We start from the raw sequence: 27,854 nt of genomic DNA on the forward strand, positions 1-27,854 counted from the left end.
CTCCCTTCCTCTCCCTCTGTGTCTCTTGCTGTCTGTCTGTGTAGCCTATCAATGTGCAGTGCTAAACCTGTCAGTAAATAAAGCCTGTTGTTTTTGAGTGTGATGTTAAGAAGGAATACACATTGCATTGATGAATAACTTATATTATTACTATGTTACTATTGGAACATAACCTGTAATTATTGATACAATGATGACATGGATTATGCTGACTAATTGTTAATGAGAACTGTCAGAAAACATTACAAAATTCATAATAAAAACCCCATATGACGTCTCCAAGAGAGATCTTTCTTGTTAGCGTAGGTACTAAAATAACTATAATATTGTAAAACACTAGTTTATAAGTGAGGTCATGTATGAAAAATAACCTGGAAGAATCACATGTTTTATAAATGTACAATATGTTATTATGAATATAATCCTTTCTGATGATTAGACTTTAATCCAATTTCATACAAATGTCACAGAGCACTACAACCACACGGTTATTACAACATACATATACTTAAAGTATATGGAGTACCACACTACCATACAGTGTTGGAATGCAATTAAAAAGATTTACAAGTGCACATAAACAACGTTTTAATGCTACTTTATACATCTACTTACTTTACAGTAAGACATATTTTACATTTTACTCTACTACCATTATCTGACAGCGCTACTTTGTTCATTTTCAGTTTAATATGAAACACACAACATTCTTATAAAATGTAAAGCACTGTTTATTCAACTAACCACAACAGTAGGCTTTATAAAATAGTTTAAACATCCACGTTTTACACCTCCACCAGCTAAATAATAACAGGCCTATATTAGAATATTTAATCAGTGGTGGAAGTAGTATTCAGATCCTAAAAAACAGGAAAACAACTGAACAGCATTTAGGGCGGTAATAATAAACAATACAAAAGCAGCAAGAGAATAAGTGAAAAAGGTTTGTCTGTGAAGGACGCAGAACGCATGGTGTGTTATGGTATTATAATGAGTAGAGGCGGCTTTTTCAGACTAGATAATTAAAATGTGTGAACTGAGTGAGCTTCTCCAATGTAGCGGGAGCCATTCCAAAGATGAGGAGGTGAAGTTCATTTGAACAACTTCTTATAGGCTACTGTTAGGCATCTTTATAACATTGCATCATATTATAAATATATATTTTTAGGGAACATTTATAACCTGTAAAGTAGTTTCATGTAGAGTACTTATAATGCCTTAAAAATTGCACTAAAGCACAGCACTTGGGTAAGTGTACGTTTGTATTTAGGCCTAGTTATTTTACCACCACTGTCTATAGTAAATACACTCTCAAAGATACCATTTTGCATGAGTATTTCCTACATTTTGATAAGTACATGTTACTTCCACCTTTTTGATTTTGTAAACATTTCCATGCATGAATTTGACTTATAATTGATTATTTTACATTTTGCCGCAAATAGTATTTCTCGATAATTTTGTTTTTGTAGCTAATAAGTATAACAATGTAGATTGGATGGACTTTAACCCCCTGCGCAATATGTATTTTACGTAAAACCTTTACGTTTTACGGAGAGGGATCTTTGATTTTACTGAGACTGTTAGCTAACGTTTTCTTTTTCCCTCAAGCCCCCGCCCATATGTCCAGCCATAAACATATAAAGTAAATGTCTATGTGTCCAGCCGTCAAGCCCTGACATCTCCTGGCGTAAAACCATTTGAGAATACGAAACCAGCGCATCGTTACGCCACACTCCAAGCGATCGGTGAAGGGTTTTGTGGGTCATGGAGGAGGAAGGTAAATAAAGAGGAGCGCTAATAACAGATAGCCGCGGATTTCAGACGGTTACCGAGAGGTTCGACACTGCGGCAACTTTTGTTGTGACACGGTTGGAGAGGACAGACCGGAGCGGAGGGACTGTCGGTTCGGCTCCAGCAGCAGCTGTCGGCGGTGAGATGAACATCATGCTACCCGTCTATTCATCTCCGGCGGCATACAACAGGAATGATCTCTACACTGGCCCTACTAGCAGCTAGCTAGCACCGTCAGCTAACGCTAGCTACACTCGCCAATTGTTTAAAAAACAAAATGGATCGTTAATTATTTTTAATCTTCTCCGTTTGATTTGCTACTTAATGAGCAGCGTGTCGGCTAACGTTAAATAAGAAGAGATACACATGGTTACATTTACCAAGCTGAGGTTGCAGTTTATGACTGAAGCCACAGTTAGCATCGGGCAAAACAACGCTAGCAGATCAGTGTGTACACACTGCTCCGAGTCAGTTAACTGGTTTGACACATGACAGCTGTTTGACAGTTGAAAAGCAAATAAATGCTGGCAGCTGGTTGCTTTCAGGTGTACCCTGTTAAATATTTTCCTACAACTGAAACTATTTTTACAATTAAGTTGAAATATGTGTGAATGTGCAGGCCAAAGCACACAGTAGGCTTGTGACGGGGAAGTGAGCAAGTGGACAGGTGTCACAGTGACCAGTCTGTGATTGTGTATGTATTAATATCTTTGTCTAATCCTTTTGCTTTGACCCTAATCATCATACAGCACAGCAGCTCTTTGAAACAGTAGTAGGAATAAAATGTTCTTAAATGTAATGCCTAGAGTCCAGAGTGATGGGCAGTCCACTTGTAGAGTGGACTCTCTTGTGTAACATTTTATGTAATGTTTGTGGGTGAACACTGCGTAGAGTGGAGTACACAGGGATTTCAATTTCTATTCCTGACAGTTCATTATGGAAATTGTAAGCATTACGTATCTCTCCAGGGGGATAAAGAAGTTGAGTAGGCCAGCATGTACAACCGTTTGGCAGCTGTTCATCCTGGATATGGGTCAGTGAGTTGAGCAGCAGGGTTTCTCTTGGACCACATATTATTTGCAAGATTTGCATATAGGAACTGAATCGTCAAGGGTTTTTGTTTTGTAATTGCTTTGCTTTTGGAGGATTCAGGTGAGTGATCATCTGATAATTGAGGACCAAATAGAACCTCAATGAATATCATACTGATGACATGATTCCAAGTCTGGATATCATTTAAATTAACTTAAAGATATCAAAATGTCAAGTAAATTGATCAGTACCGTAATTGGAAATATTTAGGTCTCAAAGTAAAAAAGAATTATAATATATAGTCTAAATAATAGTCTGAAATTGGCACATTTTTTATTTAAATAAGGAAATATCTCTTAAAAAAATAATAAACAAGATGACCAGAATTTGAAAGCAGGTTTCACCTGACAGTTTTTGATATTTGGTGCAATGGACATGTTTTGCGGCTCAGTACCAAAGAAGTTTTTAGGTGCAATGCTCAGCCCTGTATTATAGCAATTATTGTCTATGATTTTGGTTATAACAATATGTTTTTATATATATACACACACATACACACACGTACTCACACATTTGAATATAGCTTCAAATTTTGTCTTTTTGTCATTGCTAAAATCCTCTCAACTTACAAGACTAACTGAGTGAAATATGCAGTGAATGCCTGTGCCTGCTGGGCCATCATATCCACATTTTTAATGGTTCACCCTAAGCCAGGAAGTGACACGGAAAACAGCAGATGGAGCTTGAGTTTAGTTATGTGGCATGAGATCTGAGCAGTGTGGACATGTTTGACATGTTAAATATCACTGGAGGTCTTGTATCGTGTATTTGTTTTTTGGGAATTTGAGATAAAATTCTACAGAGCGGACTTTATTTGTGCAGAATGCTTTGATTTGTTTTTGTATGTGTGGGACCTGAACGGCTGTCATCTTCATTTAGAAAAAAATGAAAAAATATATACCTAATATTTTGCAGTTACCTTTTGAGTGATCAAAATGCTGTGCTTCACTTTGACTGTGACCAGTCTCAAACATTGATTCAATAGACTTTCTTAAACACAGAATGAATTCTGTGCAAATTGTCAGTTGATGAAACTGAAACAAATTGAATAATTCATCATATCTCAGTTCTCAGGTGGTCTGATTGGGTTTGCCTCATCCTTGTGTTGCCATGGCGATGCGGGAGTTGGTGGAGGCAGAATGTGGGGGAGCCAATCCCCTCATGAAGTTGACCAGTCACATGAGCAAGGAAGGGGGTGCGTGGCGACACCGCTCAACACCAGCAGTGAGTAATTTGTACATAACCTTTAGTCGTTCAAATAGCTGAATTTATCAGCTAAATAATTTCCTACAAAGTGGAAGTATATCAGTGTTATCAAATTGCTGCTTGACAAAAGACATCTTACTAGTTGTTTGGTTACCCAATTCTTTCCTTTTTTTTCTCAGATTCCCCCCTCACCTATTGAAATTGCAACTGAAGAAGAGGTCAGCGCTTATGTCCTTTTCCATATTCAGTATATTGTGTTGACTAGAATTCTGTATAATGTTTAATAAAGGTCCCCCACTCTGAAGCAAATCAAGTGTCTAGCTCTTTGTACACTGGGTGTAATTTCTTAGTATATTCTCTAAAAGGTAGAATACTGTTTTTATTTTTGCTGCAGCTGGTGAATGAGTTCCTTCAGGCGCCCCCCCGACCCCCACACACATTTGACATGGGTCAGCTGTTGGAGGAAATGCAGCAGATTGACCAGCAGAGCTACAGACAAGCTCCACAGAGAGGTACATGTCATTAATATTGTGTTTAGTTTGTGGTATTTTCCTTAGTGTTTGTATGGCTTAGGCTTAACTCTTTGCACAAACTGTTTTCAGAATTTTAAGCACCACATATTTCCATGTCATAGCTCCAGATGTGGCAGCGTTGGCCCTCTCTGGTGATTGGACGGCTGAGTTCCTCTCAGGTCCTGACTCTGCTTCAACACCGGGGCTCATCGCTCTTGGTGATGCAGCAGATGCTGATTGGACGAAAGAATTTATCGCTGAGGCTGCAGGTAGCTTGAGTTTGTTATAGTTTATTTTTTGCTCGTGTGTGTGTGATCACTCTGGAAACACGCTTTATAAACACTGGTAACAGTCACCCAATCCTTACTGACACTAGAGCAAACCTGTTTTGGATAAATCATTTTATTTTTGCATTGTTTGTACTTTTTAAAATGCTCCTATGTATATTTTCCATTTCTTTGCTCCAGATCCTGGACGGTGGGCAGAGGAGTATCTGGAGCAGTCGGAGGAGAAGTTGTGGCTGGGAGATCTGGGAGACAAGGAAAACGAATGGTTAGAACCGGGGATGGGGACATACATATAAAGCGTAGATAAAAAATGGCTTATATAAAGGCTACGTCAGGAACATTGTAATACATGTGTAGCAAATGCGAGAATAAAAGAGAACAGGAGCAAAGGTAGACAAAATATGGCATATTTGAACCTTGATTATGTTGTTGTCAAATAGTTGAGTGGATGCGTCTGTTGAATTTAAAATGTTCAGACTTTGAACCTTCTTGGGTTTTGTTAAGCTCATCCAAAGAAAGAGCTCTGTCAAAAGGCAAAGAAGCATCAGAACAGGAGATGGAAGGGGCCTTTAGATGGCTAATCATCAACGTAGGACACTAACCACAAAAGCACTGGCTTGTGCAACCTTCAGCCTGGGTTGATTTGCATACTCTACATATGCAGAGCAAAATATAACTGTTTCTTTCAATCATCTTCTTAATCATTCTCTTGTTGTTAATGCGACAGGACAAAGGAGTATCAGCCAGGGGAGGAGCTGAGGCAGACAGCCAATGAGCTTGTCTCAAAGGTTGATGACCCCAAGTTACAAAACACTGAGGTGAGCAGTGTGTCTCTCCATGGATTCTTTATCCTCTATCACCATGTCTCTTTTTCTTTAACATTTTTGTAGAGTTGTTCCTTAGGAGCATAGTGAATTGGTAATGTTGATGACTTAAGTTTCATTGTGGTTCTTTTAGTTTGGAAAGACAGTAGTTGGTTTTGGAAAGAAGCTAGCATTTTATTAGTATAAACCTGACCAATTACTAATGGTAATGGTAAAATGCTTTTTTGTTGTCATTTTTTTTTTTTTTTTTCCGTTGTTGTGTAGTTCCTGCGATTCATTAGGCAGATTGGCGAGGGCAGTGTGACAGTGGAGAGCAGGACAGACAAACAGCTCAAAGATAAAGCTCAGGCCAAGGAGGCTCAGAACTGGGCCTCCAACCTCAACCAGGTACGAGTCACTGCCCACTGAGGAGGGGATGGTTGCAACTGGGATCACATTGGGGAGGCACGTTGGTTCACTTTTGCACAGTATAGACTATGCCTTGTGACTCATCACCCCAGTATCTGATGCAGAGTAACATTTTCCACTAATGTAACCAAAAGCAGCCGCTAGACTCCCTGTAATATGAAGCTCAAGGCTGCACAGCATTGCAGATGGAATTTGTTCAGCAGTAAGAGAACTCTTCTCTTCTGATGCATTTATGTTTCAATGTCAAGCAAGCTCTGGTTATTCCCACCTGGACTCAGTTTCAGTAATTGCTTTGACTTCATTCAGTTCAGGCCAAAAAAGGCTAATGCCAGATTTTGGGATTTTTAACTAGTTTTTCCCATGAAATGGCAATATTATCAAAGCCCATTTCTGCTAAGAAAGAAAAAACATAAATCAAAAGTTAGATATATTATTAAGTCAAAACTTAATTTTGATTTAGTAAGTCAAAATGTTTACTAATAAAATCATAATTATGATTTGTTAATTGAAGAGTTTTTCCTATTATTTATGAAATAATTAATGAGATAGTAAGTGTACATTTTTGACTTCGCTGGACTTTTTGACTAGGCTGGAGTGCGGAACCTTTTCTCCCCCGCCTGGCCGCGAGAGTAATTACACAAACACTGTCGACCTGCTAAAGAATTGAGAAGGATTCATAACAATGCCCCGTCGCTGTGGTCTGTTCCCGCTGTCTACCAAGGTTTTGAGTAATACAGGTAGACTGACATACCATGTACAGTCAGCTACTCTGTGAAGAACTGTAAGTGAGCGCGCAAGGTTTGTTGACAACACGCCGTGTACTGTACATGTGACGCCTTTTTTTTGTGGAGTTAATAAACTACTTGTTCTGAGATATCCAAAATGCTACATCCCTGGACATTCTTAAAAAAACTACTCAAACACCACCTGTTCACCACAAACTACAACCTCCCTTAGCTAAACATAGTGAAAGTAATTTTTGTAAAGTTCATTAAAGGTACTATATAAATAAATGTTGTTATTATTATTATTATTATCATTATTATTATTACTACAGATGAGCTGTATCAATACTTCTGGTGCGTCAGCAAGGGCTAAGGGTTATCCCAATGTCGGATTTCAAATGGCGTGAGGGTGTGAGTGTACACTTACCGAGCTCTTTCCGTGAGTCTTCATCGATGCAGACTTAACCAAAGGGAATTACCCACAGTTCAAAGCGCCTGTTGTCTAGCTTGTCAAATCAATAGTTTAAAAAAACTTGGAATCAGCCAGCCATCTCTTGTGCCTTGGCCGTGTGGAAAACAACACACTTAAAATGAAAATACCCAAACCGACAGGTGTCAGCAACAACTTTACCAATAAACGTCTCCAAGGTAACGTGATCTCGTGAAGTGCTGTCCCAGTCCTCACGTAGCACCTGAGGGCTCACTTTGGGATTGGGCCACTGTCACCACACACACCACAACTCCAGTACACTGAGGAATACAGAAAGCTTTCCCTGGCGGCGATAGGCTAAAGCAGCATTGTGTGAACTCGTTTAGCAAGGGCTTGAATGTAACAGATAAAAGTTTTGCACTCAGAATTGTAACTTACTATCTCATAATTTAGATTTTTTTTCTAGTATTTTATTTTATCATGCCTAACACTTAATTTATTCTTTTTTCTATCCTGGTAGAAATGGCCATCCAAATTATACTGTGCATGAGTAGCTCTCAGCCTTGTTTATGATGAAAATCTGTCCACCGTGGCTCCATTGTACTTATTTCCCTCTAACTCTGACATGTGCTTTCCCCATTTTTTGACCTACCTTCGAACTATCGGCTTGCCATTCCCTCAATTAACAACCGTCATTCATCTGTTCCTCCTCCTACTACTTAAAATTACTCCTACTCCGCCCACCCCTCAAAAAACCAACCTCCTCACCAACCGTACCCTCCTCCTCAAAACATTACCCCATTCCCCATCACCACCCCTCCTCGCCTCCCGCCATAGTTCCTGACGGAGACGAGGGGAGGGAGTCTTCCCTTGGAACCCCCAGAGAGGAATGAGAAGATTGAGAAAGTAAAAGCTAAACAAGCAGAGCAGTGGGCCCAGGTCATCAGGCAGGTATGACCTCTGTGGTCTTGGCATTGGCTGCAGTTATTGATATATTTAAAGTTTTTGGATTAGTTTTGTAGGATTCTGTCCTACACATAAACAGTAAGGTACACTCAGCATGTGATTCTTTTGTTGCTGTTGAGTGATTTTTGCTTTTGAGGGGAAAAAATCAGGAGTTCATCAGGAAGAACTGTAAGAAAGGATTAGGAGACAATTAGCTTTTTTCTGTGTTGTTTCTTCTTTCATTTCAGTTCCATTCACTTCCCTCTATATTTTTCCCATTTTAATATACCCATCATCAGCTCTAATAAGGATTTTCATGACTCAAGTCAACCACTGTCACTGTTTTGATTCAGGTGTCAGAGGAATCGGCTGAAGCCTGGGTAGATGAATTTGCCACATCAGGACCGGATTTCCAGCAAGCTAAAGCTGCAGTGGAGGTGAGACAAGAGTCAATGACAACTTAAACTCTAAAAAAGTACAGCTAGTACTGTATATTAACTGGGAGCAGTGGTAACGTAGAGGGTAAAGCACACTGTGTCCTGGAACATGGAGGCTTAAGAATGGAAATTGAAAAGTCAGAGAAACTGGTCTAAATAATTAATTCTCTTTGAAGGGAAAAAAAACATTGTCTCTGTCGACTTAGTTATGCTACAAAACACCATCAATACACTCTCTGTCCCTTGGGAAAGTAAAGGTCAAATATGTCTATAATACAGGATGATGTATGATACAAGGAGGCTGTGAAGTAATGATGTGCATCTGTCCATGTTGTCAGAGTGATGTGGATTTCTGGGAGAAGCTGCAGCAAGAGTGGGAGGAGATGGCTAAGAGGGACGCGGAGAGCCACCCCTGGCTGTCTGACTTCGATCAGCTACTCAGCACTTCATATGACAAGGTAGCTGTCAACCTGCTCGGAACGTGCTGAGAAATGCGGTCTTCTTACATGTTGAAGGATTTCATCATTTTTGCAGATACTGCTTTTCTTGATGTCTGAAAGTGATAATTCTTTGTTCTCAACAGTATACATAAAAAAATCTCTCTTCCTGTTTTCCTTGTGTTTGTTGTAGGGGTATCAGTTTGAAGAGGAGAACCCCTACTTATCCCACCCAGACCCTCTGTCAGAGGGAGTGAAGAGGATGGAGGCGGGGGACATCCCTGGTGCCGTACGGTTCTTTGAAAGTGCTGTACAGAGAGAACCAGACAACCAGCTGGTAGGACTCTGAAAAGCATGTGGCTTTATTTGCATTTTTCAGTCTCCAATGTTTTGATCACCCTGTACAAAAACTGCCCAAAAAGTCTCCTTATATGTCTGTTTCATCACAGAAAGCAGTTGTAATGATGCTCTGATGTGTGTACATTTTTTTTCATTAAATTGTAGGCATGGCAATATTTGGGAACCTGTCAGGCAGAGAACGAGCAAGAATTTGCTGCCATCAGTGCGCTCCGCAGGTGAGCAATCCAAATTGCAAAATGCTAGTATAAATTGTTACTTCAGATACAAAATTGTGTTTAGAAACAATTCAAGACTACAGTGAGGGGGAAAAAAAGTATTTGATCCCCTGCTGATTTTGTACATTTGCCCACTGACAAAGAAATGATCAGTCTGTAATTTTAATGGTAGATTTATTTGAACAGTGAGAGACAGAATAACAACAAGAAAATCCAGAAAAACGCATGTCAAAAATGTTATAAATTGATTTGCATTTTAATGAGGGAAATAAGTATTTGACCCCCTCTCAATCAGAAAGAATTCTGGCTCCCAGGTGTCTTTTATTCAGGCAACAAGCTGAGATTGGGAGCACACTCTTAAAGGGAGTGCTGCTAATCTCAGTTTGTTACCTGTATAAAAGACACCTGTCCACAGAAGCAATCAATCAATCATATTCCAAACTCTCCACCATGGCCAAGACCAAAGAGCTCTCCAAGGATGTCAGGGACAAGATCATAGACCTACACAAGTCTAGAATGGGCTACAAGCAGCTTGGTGAGAAGGTGACAACAGTTGGTGCGATAATTCGCAAATGGATGAAACAAAAAAAGAACTGTTGATCTCCCTCGGCCTGGGGCACCGTGCAAGATCTCACCTCGTAGAGTTGCAATGATCATGAGAACAGTGAGGAATCGGCCCAGAACTACACGGGAGGATCTTGTCAATGATCTCAAGGCAGCTTGGACCATAGTGACCAAGTAAACAATTGGTAACACACTACGCCGTAAAGGACTGAAATCCTGCAGCGCCCGCAAGGTCCCCCTGCTCAAGAAAGCACATAAACATGCCCGTCTGAAGTTTGCCAATGAACATCTGAATGATTCAGAGAACAACTGGGTGAAAGTGTTGTGGTCAGATAAGACCAAAAACGCTGTGTTGGGAGGAGGAGGAATGCTGCCTATGATTCCAGGAACAACACCACCACCGTCAAACATGGAGGTGGTAACGGGTGTTTTTCTGCTAAGGGGACAGGACAACTTCACCGCATCAAAGGGACGATGGACAGGGCCATTTACCGTCAAATCTTGGGTGAGAACCTCCTTCCCTCAGCCAGGGCATTGAAAATGGGTCGTGGATGGGTATTCCAGCATGACAATGACCCAAAACACACAGCCAAGGCAACGAAGGAGTTGCTGAAGAAGAAGCACATTAAGGTCCTGGAGTGGCCTAGCCAGTCTCCAGACCTTAATCCCATAGAATATCTGTGGAGGGAGCTGAAGGTTTGAGTTGTCAAACGTCAGCCTCGAAACCTTAAAGACTTGGAGAAGATCTGCAAAGAGGAATGGAACAAAATCCCTCCTGAGATGTGTGCAAACCTGGTGGCCAACTACAAGAAACGTCTGACCTCTGTGATTGCCAACAAGGTTTTGCCACCAAGTACTAAGTCATGTTTTTCAGAGGGGTCAAATACATTTTCCTTCATTAAAATGCAAATCAATTTCTAACATTTTTTACATGCGTTTTTCTGGATTTTTTTGTTATTCTGTCACTCACTGTTCAAATAAATCTTCCATTAAAATTATAGACTGATATTTTTTTGTCAATGGGCAAATGTACAAAATCAGCAGGGGATCAAATACTTTTTCCCTCACTGCACATATAATCAGTGCATCTGAGTTTGTTGGGCATTTACAGTTCCTCTGGAAGATTATTTTGCATAGTCACCGGTTTTCTTTGCAGACGTTGTTTGGAAATTGTAAATGTTATGATGCTCATGGTGCTTTTCTATTTTGAAAGTAGTCCGGATTCCCTCATTTGTAGCTTAATATTGATCTTAATGAATCTTGACTCAAGCTGCTTTTTCACTACCTCTTTTGAGTTAATGTCCACAACAAAATTCAAATAGTTGTATATAAATAAATTAAAATGTCTAAATGAGGAAATAAATTCCATTACGTTACCGTATTAATATGAGTGTATGGCAATCTTCCAGTTGAGTTTTTGTCTACAGTCTCCGCTTTTTCTAGTTTCCCGTCTCTCCATAAATGTAATAGCACAGTTGGACCCCATTAATCAAGTATTTGACAATTTCTAACATTTGCTTTCTCAACTAAAAGAAGGTCATTGTTATTCCCTCTATTTTTTTTATTCCTCTCTATTTTTATTAGATGTATAGAGCTGAAGAACGACAACCTGACTGCTCTGATGGCGTTGGCCGTCAGTTTCACTAACGAATCGCTGCACAGGCAGGCCTGTGAGACTCTTCGTGATTGGTTAAAGCACAATCCAAAATACCGTTCGGTGTGGGAGCAGAAGGAGGGTGAACCCCAACAGGATGGGGCCAGAGAAAGGGATAGGGAGAGGTTTGGGTCACTGCTGCCTGAGTGAGTATCAGACGCGTACGATTCAGACTGATTAAAATTTTAAACCAGCAAGTAAAATGTTTGTCATATATTATATTAACTTTGTATGCTAACTCTTTGCCACTTTCTTATTTTTTTTCTGGCACAGATCCTTGTTTAATGATGTCCAGTCCCTGTTCCTGCATGCAGCCAACTCTGACCCTGCCCAGGTGGACCCCCAGCTTCAGTGTGGTCTGGGAGTTCTCTTCAATCTCAGCGGGGAGTACGACAAGGCGGTGGACTGCTTCAGCGCTGCTTTGTCTGTCACACCACAGGTTAGTGTAGAAGCCAGTTCTGAGACTGAGTCTGTCTTCATTCTGCATGCTCTGTTTTGTTTCTGAGCGCTCTTTTTTTTCTTCTTCTGTCTTCATCAGGACTACCTGCTCTGGAACAAGTTGGGGGCCACACTCGCCAATGGAAGCCGCTCAGAGGAGGCTGTGGCTGCCTACAGAAGAGCTCTGGAGCTGCAGCCTGGTTTCATCCGTAGTCGCTACAACTTAGGAATCAGCTGTGTCAATTTAGGAGCACACAGGTAAGAAATTATTTGGTTTCAACAAGGGTAATTATGAGAAAACAATTGCCAGTTTTTAGCTTTAAAAGGGATGTTTGGTTGTTAACTTCTTACGTTACATTAGGCGAATTCCATGGGTGATTTACAGAATTATAAATTACTTTGTAGCCCAATGTACTAAGCAAAATAAAGGAAAGGTTGTGATGAGCTAATGATTTGTGTAAAATGGGTGAAAGGAACATTAAGTGGGCCTAATGTAAGTTGTCAGACTAAAAGTTTTAAAGGGGTTTGATTATTTCATGAAAGATAAAGTTGTTTTGATCAAGAATTTAAAGTTAAAAGATATCACTTGTTAAAGGTTTTAACACACACTGCTTTACACCAGGTTTACATTGGCCGCAAAGCACTGGTAAGCGCTGCCCGATTCCTTTCGGCACCCTCGTTAAGCCATTGTGCTGTTCACATAGCACGCATCGTGCACGCAGTTACCTGTCTAACATTTCGGGGGAAAAACCTGTTTGTCTTGTGTTAGTTTCAATTTAAGTAAACCACAAATTACTGTGCTGTCTTGTTGTATCTGGTGTAATATTTAAACATAACAAACCTTGGTGTAATTCCTTTTACTTCCACTAGATGGCAACAGCGTTTTTTTTAAATACAACCATTTGCCAGTTTATTAGGTACACTTGGCTAAAAACAATGTTGTTTAATACAACGGCTCTGAAATAAATTCTACTTTTTATAAGGGTCAAAATGTTTGATAATGTCTCAGTTAGGTGATGATTTGACTTTCTAGTTGTTTTGGAGGCTGCAGTTTCTGGGGCTGTTGAACTGTATTGCATTATACTGAGAGGTCATATTTCTAATATTCTGTCCACCCCATTTATATATCAGAGGATATATTTTTTTAAAAAGAAGGTCTATCAGGAAAAATGTTTCATTATTATATTTGATTATACCATGTTGTATTACATCAACTATTATCTTATTGGTGTGAAAGTATTTAGGTAATTCTAATATCAGAAATTCTGGCTAAAATGAGCTTTTGTCCTCCTTACCTTCTACTTTATCCTCAGAGAGGCAGTGGAGCACTTCCTAGAAGCTCTGTCTCTACAGCGCCAGGCCGCTGGGGATGGGGCAAGAGCTGCAAGGGGGCTTGGAGGTGCCGCAGCCACCATGATGTCTGACAACATCTGGTCCACCCTGCGTATGGCTCTCAGCATGATGGGAGAGAGCGCTCTGTATGCTGCAGCAGACCGTCGGGACTTGGACACATTGCTGGCTCACTTCTGCCAGAGAGAGGTGGACGGTGGGACTGAATGAAAATCAGCCCGGGGAGGGCTTATTGAGTGTGAATGTGTTTTGCTGGGAGGTAAATGTTTGGGTGAGTGAATGAAGCGGAGAAGAATAAGAGAGGTAACGGTTACAGAGAAATGGACGAGGAAGACACTGTGAATTATCCACCATCCTAGAGACGTCATCTTGTGGTCATGTGCGCTTGAATAACTTCTATCAAATATTGCAGTATTAGTGTCTACCTGAAAGACGCAGCCAGCAGCAATACAGTCATGTCACTGTACCTTACATGTTTGATGGTCCTCACATTTACTCTTACTCTGTTGATCTTGAGAACTGGGTCTCATAAAATGTCACTTTTGTTGTTGATTTGAAGAAGAATGATGATGAATGCAATGTGGACGGTTTGTTTATCAAGACACTCAATTTTCTTACAGTTTGTCTTAAAGAGCAGGTTGTAAGTTGAACTGTATACTGCAAATATGTAGATTAAAGGTACAATGTTGCTGTGACATTGAAAAGAGTACTGCTTTTTTGTCAAAAGTCCTCTCAGCAGAAGTGGGCCGGTCCAGAGTACAAACACTAATCAGAAGTGCTACAGCAAGTTGGTTTCCCCCCTTTTTTTTTATACTTTATTTAATTTTTTAGTAATCAAGTATCAGCGTGTGCGTGTGCGTGTGCGTGTGCGTGTGTGTGGTGTGTGTGCATTGATAATGATTTCTCTGGGCTCCTCCCACCTTTGGCTCTTTTTCATATTGCTCTTGTAAAACTGCTTTGTTGTAAAATAATGCTATATGCCATATTGAGTATTGTAACATAATCGTTGCACTATAATTGTGTTCAGGCTAGTTGTATCCTGACTGCAATGTTTAATAAAATATTCAGCAATAAAGCTTTGATTCCAAACATCTGTAGGTAATTGTTTTTTCTGTATCAATGAACAAAATGGCTGACATAAAATAAGTGCAAAGTTATGAAATGAAACAAATGACAACTAAATAAATGTTACTCTTATGTTATGAATGATGGCACTAATAAAAGAAAGATTTGTTTAAGCGTTAATATTGGATTTTTAATTACAACTGTAGAGTTTTTAATTTAAATGTCTTTCTTCAGTTAGTATGTCAATTGATATATGGAGCTTGAAGTGTTCCGCCAGATAATGTGTACTGACTTAGTTAACACATTTTTATACAAATGTAGTTGATCAATCAAATTATCTTTTGAAAATACACAATGATTTTAACTAACACTGTGCAGGAAAAGTCTATAATTATTACGCTGACACACTCCAACATCCATATTTACGTTAATGTCTGCTTTAAAAAAAAGAGTATAATTGCATATTTTTCAAGATGAATTTTCACATATGTGAAAAAAACAACATTCTTGTGCTTTGTTCTCCCTGGTTTCCCTTAAAAGTGTCACTTTTTTAAATCTGATATTTACTTTAAGCAGTTTGATTATGCCGCTGCATGTTTCAGGAGAATTGCTCCAATGTAACATTTCATTTTCTTCCCCACATGTGACAAAAACAAATGCATTCATTTCAAATTTCAAATGTGTTCAACTGCAGCATGACCCCACGCCCAGTTCTAGAACGCCCTGCTCTAAGCCAATCAGGATCGAGGGTGCGGAGAGGACGCGCACGCTGATTGGTTCATTCAAAAATAGCAAGCACGCAACCCGCCATTTAAATGTTTTAAAAGTCGTGCATGTTTCCCCTGTTTATTCTCAAGTGTGGAAAGTGAAAAGAGCTTTTGATCGACTGTCTTCGTCTCGTTTAAGGTAAGCCAGAGAGTATATTTGAAACTGTGCTCCTCGGTTAATTTAAGTAAAGCAGTCTGCACGCTATCGAACTCATTACGTCTAAAGGTTAACGTTACTATCACAACGTTACAGTTTTATGTGATTATTTTAAAGACGAAGTGGGGAAACCTCACGCTAACTGACCTTCGCTAAGCTAGCTTGTTGTTGACTTGCAAGCTAGTTCTTTAATTTTTAGCTAGCTAAATGCTAATGTCGGTGTGTAATGTAATCGTTACGTAGACAGAGTAATTAAAGTAGCCATGTAAACATTGTGTTAAATTGAAATCATGTTATGTAGTTATCAATGTTGTACGAGCAGGCAGTAATTTAAAGTTAAGTCAGGAGGGCAAGTGTTTAATTGTCAGCATATTTCTAAATGACCAGTAACATGAGTCCTTAAGTAGCTTATCTGTATTTTATACTAGTGTATTGTCTTATGTACTTTGATGGGGTTTTGTTACAATATTATTTGTTCTCTGTCGTGTTCTTCAGTTTCTTTCTGCTCTGGTAGACTTAAAACTGTATTCTAGTCTTTTCCTGTGAGCCAGTTAACGTCGTCATGGGATCCAGTGAGAGCAAGATGGTGGTTTCTGCACCAATAAAACCAGAACCTGCAATCAAAAACCGTCGAGTCAGTGATCTGATAGATCCACGCTCTCCATCAACAGGAGTCGTTCGCACACCTATTCAGGTAGGTTAGCAGGTTGACTTGCTACCCCACATACTGTAAACCATGTGTGGTGGAAACATTTTAAAAATATTTTTTTTCCTAGGTCGGTGGGCCTGTGTCCAAAACTGAGTGTCCACTGGCATTCACTGATCCCCGTTCACCTACTATTGGTGTTTGTCGCACCCCTATCAGAGAAGTCATGAGAGGTAAATATTTGGTAAATATTAACTTTCAGCTTGGTTTTTCCTCACCTGCAAAATGTCCTGTAACAATGTTTCTGTATTGTACCCTACAGCAACAGTTGGGTCTTTTGCCCACCGCCTAAGCATGCTTTTGCACAATGAGGCTGAAGGCAAAGTCCCTAAAGCCCCTCAGAAATTCTCCAATGATGCCGTGGAGGAAGAGGTCTCTCAGGGTGAAGAGTTGGCTTCCACTGAGCCCCTTCTGCCAACTCAGTCCTCCCACACCTTTGGCTCCCTGGCTGAGCATGCTGCACTCCTGGCCACCCCTGTGCAGACCCCTCTCCAAAGTGTGGGTGACTCAAGCCCCTTTGTGCTTCTTGAGAAACCCCAAGTGGAGGTGGATGTTGAAACTGAGACAGACATTACCCTGGAAGAGGCTGAAGAAGCAAGAGAGTCTCCTCTTCACAAGAGATTGAGCATGAGCCTGATAACTTGCCATGAGGGGGAAACTTCATCCCAGATCTTTGCTGAGGTGCACAATGACAGCACTTCATCCCCAGTGCATAGTGTGGAAGTGGAGCAACTTGGAGATGGTGTGGATCATTCTTATGCCCTTCCATCTGTCACTGTTGAACCAGAGTCACCTGTTGAGCCTTCCCTCCCCAATGATTTAGATGGTTTCCATGTCCAGTCAGAGGAAGCAAAGTCATCATCTGAGGAAACTAAAGGGTATGTTGAAGAATCTTCTTTGCCTGCTACACTAGAGCAGCCACAGATCAGCGCCGGCATCCGCTGCCCCACCTTTGACTCAAAAAGCCCCAGTCAGGTGGTGTTCAAGCCGCAGTGGTTGGGAAAAGGTTTTGGTGCCACTCAGCCAAGAGCTAGAAGAGTGCAGGCTGGAAAAGGAGGCTCTTCTCCTCTTGCTGTCCATGTGGCTGTGAAGAAAGCCACTATGGAAATCAACGGACAGTCTGGAAAACTGAAGCAGAAAGGTGTGTGTAGTTTTTGTTTGTAGTGGCTTCTTGATAACTTTTGATTAGATGTTTGACATTGCCCTTGTTTTAAGGTACCGAAGGGCGCTCCCCGCTGCAGATCCTTAAAGGGACCAACTCGCCCAGGTGCCAACGTTCTCAGGTATTGGATACAAACATGCACTCATTGCTAGTGCATGTTGAGTATTTTAGTTGTCCTAAAGTGAATCCCAACACAGTAAATTGTTGAGGTAATTTGTCCTCCCCACTTTACAGATGAAGCTGAAGATGTCTACCCCAGATAAGCAGAGGCTCGGACCGATGGACCACAGAATGCTAGCGGTGTCTTTGGATAAGGAGAACCGATGATTCACTGCAGCAACGTGTAGACAATCCTGACACTTATCTCTTTAAACAAGCTTTTATGTGTACAGTTGTCTTAAACTTTTGTTCTGTGTATATTTTTACTGCTGTTATCTATCCTGTTTTTTTCTCTTGTAAATATAAATAAAAATTATTTGCATTAAAAACTTTAAACTAAATGTTCATGCAACTTCTTCTACTTGAATGTCACAACTCCTTGTTTAACAGCTTGCAATGAAGCTTCAGTATTCAACACTAGTGGGAACCTGGAAGTGAGAGATAGATGGATATATATATATATTTCCAGTGTAAATACATGAGTTAAATTGTCATGCTGATACCTTTTTTAAATTGTTAAGCCATATTTCATGTCTCATTAATTCAGAATAAAATATGGATATGTTCTAATTAAAGTCAGCATACCAGAAATTAACACTAAAGACTCGTAATGCAGAATCCCAAATTTATTATGCAGTCTTTTTAAAACAGTATTGCTTTACTTTGGTGTGTATCCAGTGTTGGAAAAGGGGCAGTCCAAATTCCATTCTGAACTAAGACATTTTTCTGTATGTACATAAACTGTGCTATAAGTTTATCTTGTACCATGCAGAGGGAAAGAGTATGCGTTCACACACATTTAGATGTATTGCTCATATGCACACAATAGCTGTTATCCATGTAACATTTATACAAAAAAATCCTGTCCCAAGACAAATTGGGTCATCTATTTTTTTTAAGTGCTTAGTGAACCATGAAAACCATTTTGTTATCCCATCTGTCAGTTCAACAGTTTACCCAAAGCACTTTTCAGGTCTAGCTGGAGAGGGGGAGGGGGGAGGGGTCAAATTATGGGACCCCAAATCCTGAAAAAGTTTGTCCAACAATCACACACAGCAACTCAAACACTAATGTACAAATGCAAACTAGAACTCCATTTTAATTAAAGTTAGAAAATGAAAAAGTCAATGAACGCATCTAGGGAATCTAACAAAACTAAGAACAAACAGTCTGAAACAAAAAAATCCAAATGCTCATATTATTTATAGGACATAACTTATGCTTTGATTTGAAACACAGCATATTAGTATAGCTAATGTGAACTTACACAGGCTTTAACTTGACATGTATTCATCTCTCTCTCATCCAGTGTGCTACCATTTTCATTTGGCAACTGTTCTCATTGGGTTACTCTGAAGTGCTGCCATAAATGTGCATATCGTTATTTTAACAGCAATATAAGAAACTATTAGGAGGAATGACCTTTTACTGAGACCCCCGCCCCTTGTCCCACCCCTAATTTTCCCCATAACGTAAGAAGAAATGTGAGAGTGCTATGTGAGAGGAGAAGAGCTTCTCATTACAACTCCTCTCCAACATTAGATAGGACTTGGCACAATTAAAATACCCTCTTCTCACACTATGCGGCTCTGCGTCCCTCAACCCCTCCCTCAAACAACAATTTCTTTTTTATCTTCTTCACTTTTACCCAGGCAGATGTTAACTGCTCTCTTTCTGCTCACTGGTGAGGAACAGCCTCAATTCCATATCTTGAGGAAGCTGTCCCAGGATCCTGTGCAACACGCCATCCCATCTGAGGACACTCCAATACAGCTCACTCTGTTGTCGTGACCAGCCAGCACTCCTAGACCGTGGCAAAGAAGAAAAAAAACTTGATGCAAGCTGAGTGTCACAGAAAATGCAGAACGCTTCATCGCATATCAGGAATTAAACACTGGAGGTTTTAGATGCTTAAAAATTTGACGTTTCTAAATTTACTTCATCATCTCTGTTTTCCACCTGTACTCACCCACTCTCTCAGATTTCAGTGTGTCCCAGATGTTGACGTTAAAGTCGTCATAGCCAGCCAGTAACAGGCGTCCTGACTTGGAGGGGGCCAGGGAGGTCACCCCGCACATGATGCTGGAGTCCTGGTAGGTAATGAGTTCCTGGTCAGCTCGCAGGTCGTACAGCTTACAGGTGGCGTCATCTGATCCTGTTATCACTGCGTTACCATTTGGGAAGAACTGGAAGAAAGAGAAGGGATAAGAAACTAGGCTTCCATTGAACAAAAAAGGCAGAGATTGGATACAAAAGAGAGGCGGAAATCTTCCTCATACTCACCCCAATTGCGTTGATGTCACTCTCATGGCCTCCAAAGGTCTGTCTGCATTGGGCCTCCCTGATGTCCCACAGCTTGGCCGTGAAGTCGCATGCCCCTGAGATGAAAAAATTAAAGTCTGGGGACACGGCCAGGGACATGCAGTCTCCCTGATGCCCTGCAAAGATGGTCTTTTGGGTCCCTGTCTCAATGTCCCATAGTACACTAGAAAGAAATGGACCAAAGACAGTGTTTATTTCTGTTTTAACAACAGAGAGAAAAGTTTCAGCATACTTTTTTGTTCAGGTACTTATGCTATATTCTTACCAGGTGCAGTCTCCAGAGCTGGTGATAATCTCACTGTCACTGAGGAAACGACAGCAGGACAGATAACCTGGGAAATCAAAGAAATACCATGTGAAGAGCCTCAAGACAAGAAAGACTCGGTCAAGTCCAACGTAAGAGAATCAATGACTTCAGAAGATGTAACTTGGAGCTGCATTGTCCTACCTGTGTGTGCAGCCAGCTCACGCATGACTTTGACGTTTCCGTCCTTGCCCTTGAGGTTGTAGATGGAGCACATGTTGTCCAGACCGCCACAAGCCACTAGGTTCCCTGAAGGTGCATAGGCACAAGTCATCACCCACGATGACTTGAGAGGGATGGCATTCACCTTGGGACACACAGGACCAAAAGGACTTAAATCGCTGACTCTGAGCGTAAGCCGCAAACACTTAAATAACCTGTAAACATATTTTCTAAATCAGCTTCTTGGTATATAAGCGATAGGGTCCTGCATTAACACATTGGTGTCTGCCAAAGTTCTTGGGCCATGGTAATATAACAGAGATTTCTGTTAAATATGTATTTTTAAACTTTGATTGTGGCTTTGCATTCGCTTATATTTACTGTTTTAAAGAAATTCTTAAGATAGGTGACAAGACAAGTGTTCAGGTGTTTTAAGCAGTGAGATTACATGTGTACATGTGAATGTTTAAGGGTGGATATACACTGCAAAGTTTGTTTCAGTTACGGCTGGCTCAGTTTCAGCTGGGAAAGCAAATATATGGCTACATGTGGTGTACATTTGCCCTCAACCACCATCACTGTAATTATGCTACCCCTCTCCTTTTCTCCTTCTTACCTTGTTGGTTGTAATGCTGTCCCACACTATGAGTTTTCCATCTTGTGAGGCACTGACACACAGCCTGGTGGTGTAACAATGATAGCAATTAAAAAAAAAAAATCAAAGATAGAAAAAGGAAAGAAGACATGTGAGCAAATAAATGAGGCATGTTCCTCTTAATTCATGCAGGTAAAAGTACATGACAAATCTAATATACCAATTAGAATTGCATTTATTGGCTCTCCTAACTCTTAATTTGTGCTATATTGAACAGAAACCTATGAGATCTTGGCTGTAAAATAAAACAAGAGTTGTCATTTCAATTTGTGTATTTACGTGGAGTCAGCGCCCCAGTGCATAGCGTAGATCTTGGCAAGGTGACCCCTCAGTGTTTTTCTGGTCTTCAACTGGACACGCCCCACCACAGTGATCCCGGCGGCTGCGTCTTGCAGTGTGGTGTCTTGCACTGTCTTACGAGCTGCCTGGGGAGCAGATACAAACACAAGTAGTCAGGTTACTGCCAGTATTGAGCTAAGATGTGTTCATGAATTATACATTATTCAGTTTAAAGTGAAAAGCAAGCTACACAATAATAATGATGAATACTGTTGACAGTCAAATTGCCTAATAAAGATGATATGGATGGGCCTACTGACAGTGATCTGGTCTTTGAGACTCTCCACCTCCTTTCGCAATTCTTCCATTTCACCCATGGCGATGGTTTTTAGGCACTGTCACCAATGGAGACAGGGAGAGATAGCAGGAAAACTGATAATCCTGAAATGAAGAAGAAAGAGAGGTGGAGACAATAAAAACAAAATTTAGTTACAAAGAAGTAATTCAAGAAAATGGTTGTGATTCGTAGGTAAATTTTCCAGTAACAGCAACCTTACTCCAGTCTCCAAGTAAGTGCTATTTTGCAAGTCAAACTGGCCCCTCGTCCATTTTGCAAACTTTCATAAACAAGGCAGGAGCACAGACGGAAACCCACAGAACACACCTACACACGCATTCATGCGCACTTACACACAATTGCACGCAGACCGCATGAATATTCAAGCATGACATTAACAGGGAAAGTATTTGCTCTTCAGAAGATGTGGCACCTATCGATAGCACACATCCTTACCCTGAATGTACACACAAACCAGTATGTCCTGTAACAATGTCATCAGCTCTCAGCCAGTCACCTCTCACATTTCTTAACAAATTCACAGCGATGACAGGTCGTTTGTGCCATTTAACACTCCAGTGAGCTCTCGCCTAATGTTGATGGCTTTTGAATTTGATATTGTCTTGATTAAATGAGCAACGTTTAGCACTGAACCAATCACCTAATGGACAAACTCATACAGTGTGACAAATGTAATCAAGGCACAAGTGAAAAAGGCAGAGTCACAAAGCTGATTTTACAGAAACAGAGCAGTTCAAAAAGACGTGACACTAAATTCATGGTAAAGCAGCACAATATAACCAACCTCAACAACAACACTCTCCTCCTCCTACTGTACATGTATGGCTATCACAAATTACTTTTCCCTCTTCTGAGGAACTACTTGTCATGATGCTATTTCCTTTTCTCTTACCTTAAAAGCTGGTAAGAAGGAATACTTGCGTTGATGTTATCGAATGTGTCCCTGCAGCAATCTCTCTCTCTCTCTCTTTCACTATTTGAATGAAAGTCCCTGTCAAAACACATGACCAAGAGGATTTGCCTCTAATTTGTGTGTAGAGAAAAGGAGAGAAAGGGAGTGAAGGAAGGAGGGAGTGACTCTGTAAAAGAAAGAGAATTGCTTTAATTGTTTACCACTGGACTCTATCCTTTATCTATCTGTAATGCTTAAAGTTAATGGACGAATGGCCTGAAACATGTTAAAATACTATTACAGTGTTTGTGGTCTTTATAGTAGTGGCGTGCTCCAAACACCAACAGGTACAGTGTGGGTGTCCTGCCTTAAACTGCTGATGACTACAGCGTCCCTGAAGTTGGTAACAGGGGATTTTAGGCCTTTGTTCCAGATGGTAAATTGTTTCAATAATGAGTGTTGTAATGAATGCTTGAGTGTTTTAGTCGTGCTGTTATCCTTTTGCCATTCTGTTCCCGGGACCCTGTCATTGTTCCATGTGATTAAATGACTGCTCTGGCCTGACGGATGGTGAAGTGCATTAGCACAGCCAGAAAGACGAGGAGGCACATGGAGGGGGTGGGGTGGGGGGTGTTGGAGAGTAAGAGGCGAGGTAGGAGAGTGTGTTTTAAATCCTACTGGCTGAGATTTTAAAGGGAAGCCTTTTTGAATCAAATCTGCTCTCATCCGATTACTGACTGCTCTTTGCATCTGGATAAGAGATGGTGGGGGGGGGGAGATAGTGGGACGAGAATGAGGGAGGGGGGCAGATGGAGGATACAGAGAGAGTTGTGAGACAGGGAGCCTGTGAAAGGTGGAATGTTCTTTTGGTGTGACTGGGCCTATGAACTTTAATGTGACTGGGGATCTGTGGTGCTCTGCAGTTTGCATCTTTACCTCAGCTGAGATCTCCTGGCCAGTTGCACCTGAAAGCCCTGCGTTCTTGGTCCAACAACAAAACAAGATCTCAGAACATGGCTGTTGTTAATTTGATTGTGTGATGCCTTTTAGTTCCTGTATTCCTCATAGCCAGTTGACTGAACCGAACTGAACTGAACTGAACTGAACACACTAAACCTGGGTGATATGGAGAAACTGTGAGGCAAAAACAAATTTAGTCTACCACATTGTTTATACAGTGACATCTGACTGTTATATCTAGGTGTATAAAGCTGTGGTGGGCAATGTTTTAAATCAATGAGCAGGACTGTTTTATGGTAATATTGAAATTTGTATGTGATTTTTTTCATTCAATGTGATGATGTACCTTTTTGTAATCACTGGATCAGCCTTTTAAACAGACTTTTCTGGTTCTTATATATATATACATATATATATGTATATATATATATATATCCTTTTACGACTGATACATCCACAAAAACCTGAACATTTTATCATGCAGATTATTTCTGACAGTATTAAGAATCAGGCAACAAAAGGAATTTGTATGGCTGATCCCATGTAAATCCCTCTGCTGTGTGCCATCAACTCATGTGCCATAAAACTCATGTAAGTGCATAAAATGTGATAGAATTTTGAATAGCATCTCCATATTTGATATCCAAAAATATATATATATATATTTTTTAAACGTACGTCCTACACACTGTAAGATCACAAGTATATGATTTTGTAAGCATGCTGCACTTCACAAATCAGCAACCTATAAATTTGGGAATTAACTTTTGTTTACATTCATGTTTAACTATACATACAATCATGACCGACAAAAATTATAGGCTTTAGGATTCAAGCTCTCAGTCTTGAACCTACGAGTCTTTGAATGTTATCCATTCTCTGAGCAGCACAACACAACTTCACAACTACTTAAAACAAAAATTTATAAAATGCAACATACGGCCATCCACTCACCAATGAGGAGACTCCGCTCAAGATGTTTTGTTAGATCTTTAGTCACTCTTCCTCCAGCGGTCTCCCTCTGGTCGTTGTCATAAGTTCAGCCGGCTTGTACACTTTCTCCCGCTCATTCACTTTTGGTATCACGCACAGTTGGATATTCCTCCGTCGCTCACTCTCTCCACTGCTCCTATGAGGAACAGATGAGGATTGGAGGGATGAAGGGAGATCAGTGATGAGGGGATAAACCCTGGGATGGACCGAAAGAGGGGTGGGGGGGCTGGGAATTGAGTGGGGTTAAAAAAGAGACAGAAAGGGAGAGGAGACAGTGGGGGAAACCAAACAAGGTGCAGAGCATGGTTATGGGGTCACAAGACATAAGCTGGGGTGAATCTGAATAGAAAACTAAGAGATGGAAATCATGGAGGGGAGGGGGAAAGAAGATAAATAGAGGATCTGGGAACATGGCTTTTTATGGTGCTAAGGTAGACTTTAAAAGATCTATGACTGGCAGGAGGGTTTGTGTTTTGTAAACCCGATGTAAGGCTAATTTTAGAAGGTCTACAGGCAGAGAGGGCAGAGTACAGTAGTGCTATGGCAGGATCCAGGAGAGATTTCTTTCTGGTTCATTCTTACTATACAAACAGTGCCCCCAAGCATGAACACATACTCACAGAGTACACAATATGTGCTACTGGAACTAGCTATTACACTACTGTGTCTGTCCCCTTTGTTCTGTTGTTTTGAGTGTCAAATATACACATTTCTCTCTTTTTCTTTGTCATTTGTGACCTAATGTCACACCTAAGGGTTCCTGTTTGGTCCAATTACCCCCCTGGATAGCTCAAGCTCTGGTGGGGCCTAAGTGCTAAATAACCCCCCCAAACGTAGAGGTTCTTTTGATGTTTGTCACTTGCCATTTAGAGAGTGTGCAGCCCACTGCTGTTACACATTATTTAGTGTATATAGTATAAGTAAATCACCCATGTATGTTATGAAACTCACTATAGTTATGCACTCACTAGTCTCACTATTATGAGGTAGCATCTTCAGGGGGCTCTCTGAGTACGGTGACCACATTTCACCCAAAAGGCCCAGGATAGAGCCCTTTAAATGTGGATCAGAACCGGCTGACGGTTCCACGCACTCGCTACCGTACTAGAGGTGACCGATGTTTTCAGGCTGTTGCCCCTAGGTTGTGGAATGACCTTCCACCGTCTATGCGCTCTTCTGATTCTGTTGATGCCTTCAAATGCAGACTAAAGACACATTTATTTGTTCAGGCTTTCAATTAGCTACTTGTGGGTTGATATGATCATGTACTGTCTATGCTTTTATTGTGTGTATTTTATGATATTAATGTTTTTGTTGTGAAGCACTTTGTGGCCCTATACCTGTGAAAGGTGCTATATAAATAAACTTTTACTTACTTACTTACTTAAATCAACTGTTGAAGTGGCATTAAGTAAGATAATGAAACTTACGGGAAAACATTTTCATTGGTAAGTTTGACTTGCCATTCATGGATGGGGCCGACCATTTCTTCCTATAATTTTCACAATGATCCTTTGACAGTCAGGAGAGTGAGTCAGCAACTATGTTTACTTATGAACTGAACTAATGTGCATTGTGTCTAGAATACATAGCAGTGGTTTATTGTGAACAAACATGGTGAAACATGTTATGCATAGCCACCATTAAAATGTATAAAGTTTACAAAGTATTAGTAAGACATTACTTATCATTTTACTGATGTTTGTAGTTCTTGGTTATGCTGGAGTGAATTCTTCAATGCTACTGTAGATGCTGTGTAGAAAACCAAGGAAAACACTTTGAAATGAAGGGAAAAAAGGCTGTGAATTGTCGCTATTGCCCAGGATGCTGCTATAACTATTCATGACCTTTGACCTCCTTGTAAAAGGGGAGCAAGAGTAAATCAAAGTTTTCTGTAAAGATCAAGTATCAGATTATTACTTTCTGTGCAAACGAAAACGATTTGAATGATTAAATAGCCTCATTACACAGACTCTTACACAGTATGGACTTCTTCTGTTTGTCTGTGTGTGTGTGTGTGTGTGTGTGTGTGTGTGTGTGTGTGTGTGTGTGTGTGTGTGTGTGCGTGCATACGTGTGTGTGTGTGTGTGTGTGTATATGCCTACTCTCTATGTTTCCCCTGTTTCAGTGTGAATAAATTCAACTCGGTAGTTTAAAAAGTGTTGACCTTTGCTCCCTCAAGCACGGTGACGACAGAAGCCGACTAGCCGTTTTGGATAAGCTGACCCTGGATTTGAAGAAATGGAGTTGCGGGCTGTGAAATGGAGTGTAAAAGCAATAGAAATCCGAAGCAAGGGAAAAGGATTTGTTAACAGGCGCATCGACACTGGCCAGGATAAAGACAGAGAGAGTGTTGTTTAGGGTTACTATTTAAAGACCAGTGTTATGCATTATCCCTACTATAAAACGTTTTATTTGACTATTTGTAGCTTGAATTGTAACTAGCATTGCTTTGGTTCTTCTGGCATTTTTAAAGTCATATGAATAAATAAATTTGAATAAATGGGGTGTAAGTGGGTGGAGAAGGGGAGGGGTGATTGGATTAAATGCCGTGTTGGTCAGTCACAAACAACTGCTGTGACATGAATGTAGAATCATTCATTTTAATCCTACTATTGTATCACGTTATGTTTACACCTACAATAGATGTAAAACATTATACAATAAGGCCAGAAATTAGCTGTCGACACCTAGTGAGTTGTGTGGGCCACAAATAATAGCATAGTAAATGCACGGAAGTGCAACATATCAGCTGAGTGATGTCAACTGCTCACTACACACAGTACTCAGTTATAATGACAATGTGATTTCAGTTTTATAACTGTTAGGCCTTACATAATTTCTGCATAAAATATGGAAATATGACATCATACAGCTGTATATGTCATGCTCTTCTACCAAGTGTGTAAGTGGAACAGTAGACAGCTTGGCTTCTTAGTGTAGGATATCTAGGATGCACTATATAGACATAACACCTACTTAAGAGGAGATTAATGCAGACATTTAGGGTGCTGAATGGTTTCAGCATGTGAGGGAGGGAAAAAGTTAAAACCCGGCTCCATTAAACAGGCCTGCCAACCCAATTCTGCAGCGGCGGAGGATTATAACACAGGGTAGAGTGAGAGTGTTAATATGGGCTGTAAACAGTACTTGATTCAGTACCTAATGCACTAGACCAAAGCAGAGGAGGGGGCTGTAAAGGAGGCACTGGTTGTAATGGGAAGGATAAGATGGA

General features: G+C 40.5%; 3 protein-coding genes and 1 long non-coding RNA gene across 11 annotated transcripts; 2 read left to right on the forward strand and 2 right to left on the reverse strand.

Moving 5' to 3' along the window:
• Positions 1 to 1,661: 1,661 nt before the first annotated feature.
• On the forward strand, positions 1,662 to 14,771 carry pex5 (peroxisomal biogenesis factor 5). 5 transcript variants are annotated; one of them, XM_032518662.1, is made up of 17 exons: positions 1,662 to 1,933; positions 3,954 to 4,110; positions 4,272 to 4,310; positions 4,487 to 4,604; positions 4,727 to 4,873; positions 5,072 to 5,156; positions 5,619 to 5,709; positions 5,980 to 6,102; positions 8,116 to 8,229; positions 8,577 to 8,660; positions 8,999 to 9,118; positions 9,291 to 9,434; positions 9,602 to 9,672; positions 11,821 to 12,036; positions 12,164 to 12,329; positions 12,429 to 12,586; positions 13,642 to 14,771. In XM_032518662.1, the coding sequence occupies exons 2-17, from the start codon at positions 3,997 to 3,999 to the stop codon at positions 13,886 to 13,888; spliced, it is 2,037 nt and encodes a 678-aa protein (XP_032374553.1). In that variant the 5' UTR covers positions 1,662 to 1,933; positions 3,954 to 3,996; the 3' UTR covers positions 13,889 to 14,771. The 5 variants fall into 5 exon arrangements, with proteins under 5 accessions (XP_032374553.1, XP_032374556.1, XP_032374557.1 ...); XM_032518664.1 differs by having other exon boundaries at positions 1,693 to 1,933; positions 3,961 to 4,110; XM_032518663.1 differs by lacking the exon at positions 1,662 to 1,933 and adding an exon at positions 2,581 to 2,946.
• Positions 7,166 to 7,686, reverse strand: LOC116691336 (uncharacterized). Its single transcript, XR_004332464.1, has 3 exons — positions 7,569 to 7,686; positions 7,472 to 7,473; positions 7,166 to 7,217 (listed from the first exon to the last, which is right to left on the reverse strand). It is a non-coding gene; the product is annotated as an uncharacterized LOC116691336 (long non-coding RNA).
• Positions 14,772 to 15,558: 787 nt separating the features above from the next.
• Positions 15,559 to 17,903, forward strand: cdca3 (cell division cycle associated 3). Of its 3 annotated transcripts, none has more exons than XM_032518752.1 (6): positions 15,559 to 15,649; positions 16,219 to 16,361; positions 16,444 to 16,546; positions 16,636 to 17,514; positions 17,589 to 17,656; positions 17,770 to 17,903. In XM_032518752.1, the coding sequence occupies exons 2-6, from the start codon at positions 16,230 to 16,232 to the stop codon at positions 17,860 to 17,862; spliced, it is 1,275 nt and encodes a 424-aa protein (XP_032374643.1). In that variant the 5' UTR covers positions 15,559 to 15,649; positions 16,219 to 16,229; the 3' UTR covers positions 17,863 to 17,903. The 3 variants fall into 3 exon arrangements, with proteins under 3 accessions (XP_032374643.1, XP_032374644.1, XP_032374645.1); XM_032518753.1 differs by having other exon boundaries at positions 15,562 to 15,649; positions 16,201 to 16,361; XM_032518754.1 differs by having other exon boundaries at positions 15,604 to 15,649; positions 16,163 to 16,361.
• Positions 17,904 to 18,302: 399 nt separating this feature from the next.
• gnb3a (guanine nucleotide binding protein (G protein), beta polypeptide 3a) lies at positions 18,303 to 24,844 on the reverse strand. Of its 2 annotated transcripts, none has more exons than XM_032518783.1 (9): positions 24,581 to 24,844; positions 21,737 to 21,857; positions 21,417 to 21,562; positions 21,099 to 21,162; positions 20,465 to 20,627; positions 20,282 to 20,348; positions 19,978 to 20,179; positions 19,664 to 19,880; positions 18,303 to 19,498 (listed from the first exon to the last, which is right to left on the reverse strand). In XM_032518783.1, the coding sequence occupies exons 2-9, from the start codon at positions 21,791 to 21,793 to the stop codon at positions 19,392 to 19,394; spliced, it is 1,023 nt and encodes a 340-aa protein (XP_032374674.1). In that variant the 5' UTR covers positions 21,794 to 21,857; positions 24,581 to 24,844; the 3' UTR covers positions 18,303 to 19,391. The 2 variants fall into 2 exon arrangements, with proteins under 2 accessions (XP_032374674.1, XP_032374675.1); XM_032518784.1 differs by lacking the exon at positions 24,581 to 24,844 and adding an exon at positions 22,667 to 22,828.
• Positions 24,845 to 27,854: the final 3,010 nt, after the last annotated feature.

Source organism: Etheostoma spectabile, chromosome 6, assembly GCF_008692095.1.
Source record: "Etheostoma spectabile isolate EspeVRDwgs_2016 chromosome 6, UIUC_Espe_1.0, whole genome shotgun sequence".
Classification (NCBI taxonomy): Eukaryota; Metazoa; Chordata; class Actinopteri; order Perciformes; family Percidae; genus Etheostoma; species Etheostoma spectabile.

Bases quoted from the DNA above. Each gene is read 5' to 3' on its own strand.
- pex5 (XM_032518662.1), top strand. From the start codon at position 3,997: ATGGCGATGCGGGAGTTGGTGGAGGCAGAATGTGGGGGAGCCAATCCC. The intron at 4,874-5,071 runs GTAGCTTGAGTT...TCTTTGCTCCAG, and splicing joins ATTTATCGCTGAGGCTGCAG to ATCCTGGACGGTGGGCAGAG. The intron at 12,330-12,428 runs GTTAGTGTAGAA...TGTCTTCATCAG, and splicing joins CTTTGTCTGTCACACCACAG to GACTACCTGCTCTGGAACAA.
- cdca3 (XM_032518752.1), top strand. From the start codon at position 16,230: ATGGGATCCAGTGAGAGCAAGATGGTGGTTTCTGCACCAATAAAACCA. The intron at 16,547-16,635 runs GTAAATATTTGG...TGTACCCTACAG, and splicing joins TATCAGAGAAGTCATGAGAG to CAACAGTTGGGTCTTTTGCC. The intron at 17,657-17,769 runs GTATTGGATACA...CCCACTTTACAG, and splicing joins CCAGGTGCCAACGTTCTCAG to ATGAAGCTGAAGATGTCTAC.
- gnb3a (XM_032518783.1), bottom strand. From the start codon at position 21,793: ATGGGTGAAATGGAAGAATTGCGAAAGGAGGTGGAGAGTCTCAAAGAC. The intron at 20,628-21,098 runs GTAAGAAGGAGA...GTGTGTCCCAAG, and splicing joins ACAGCATTACAACCAACAAG to GTGAATGCCATCCCTCTCAA. The intron at 19,499-19,663 runs GTGAGTACAGGT...GCCACGGTCTAG, and splicing joins ACTGAAATCTGAGAGAGTGG to GAGTGCTGGCTGGTCACGAC.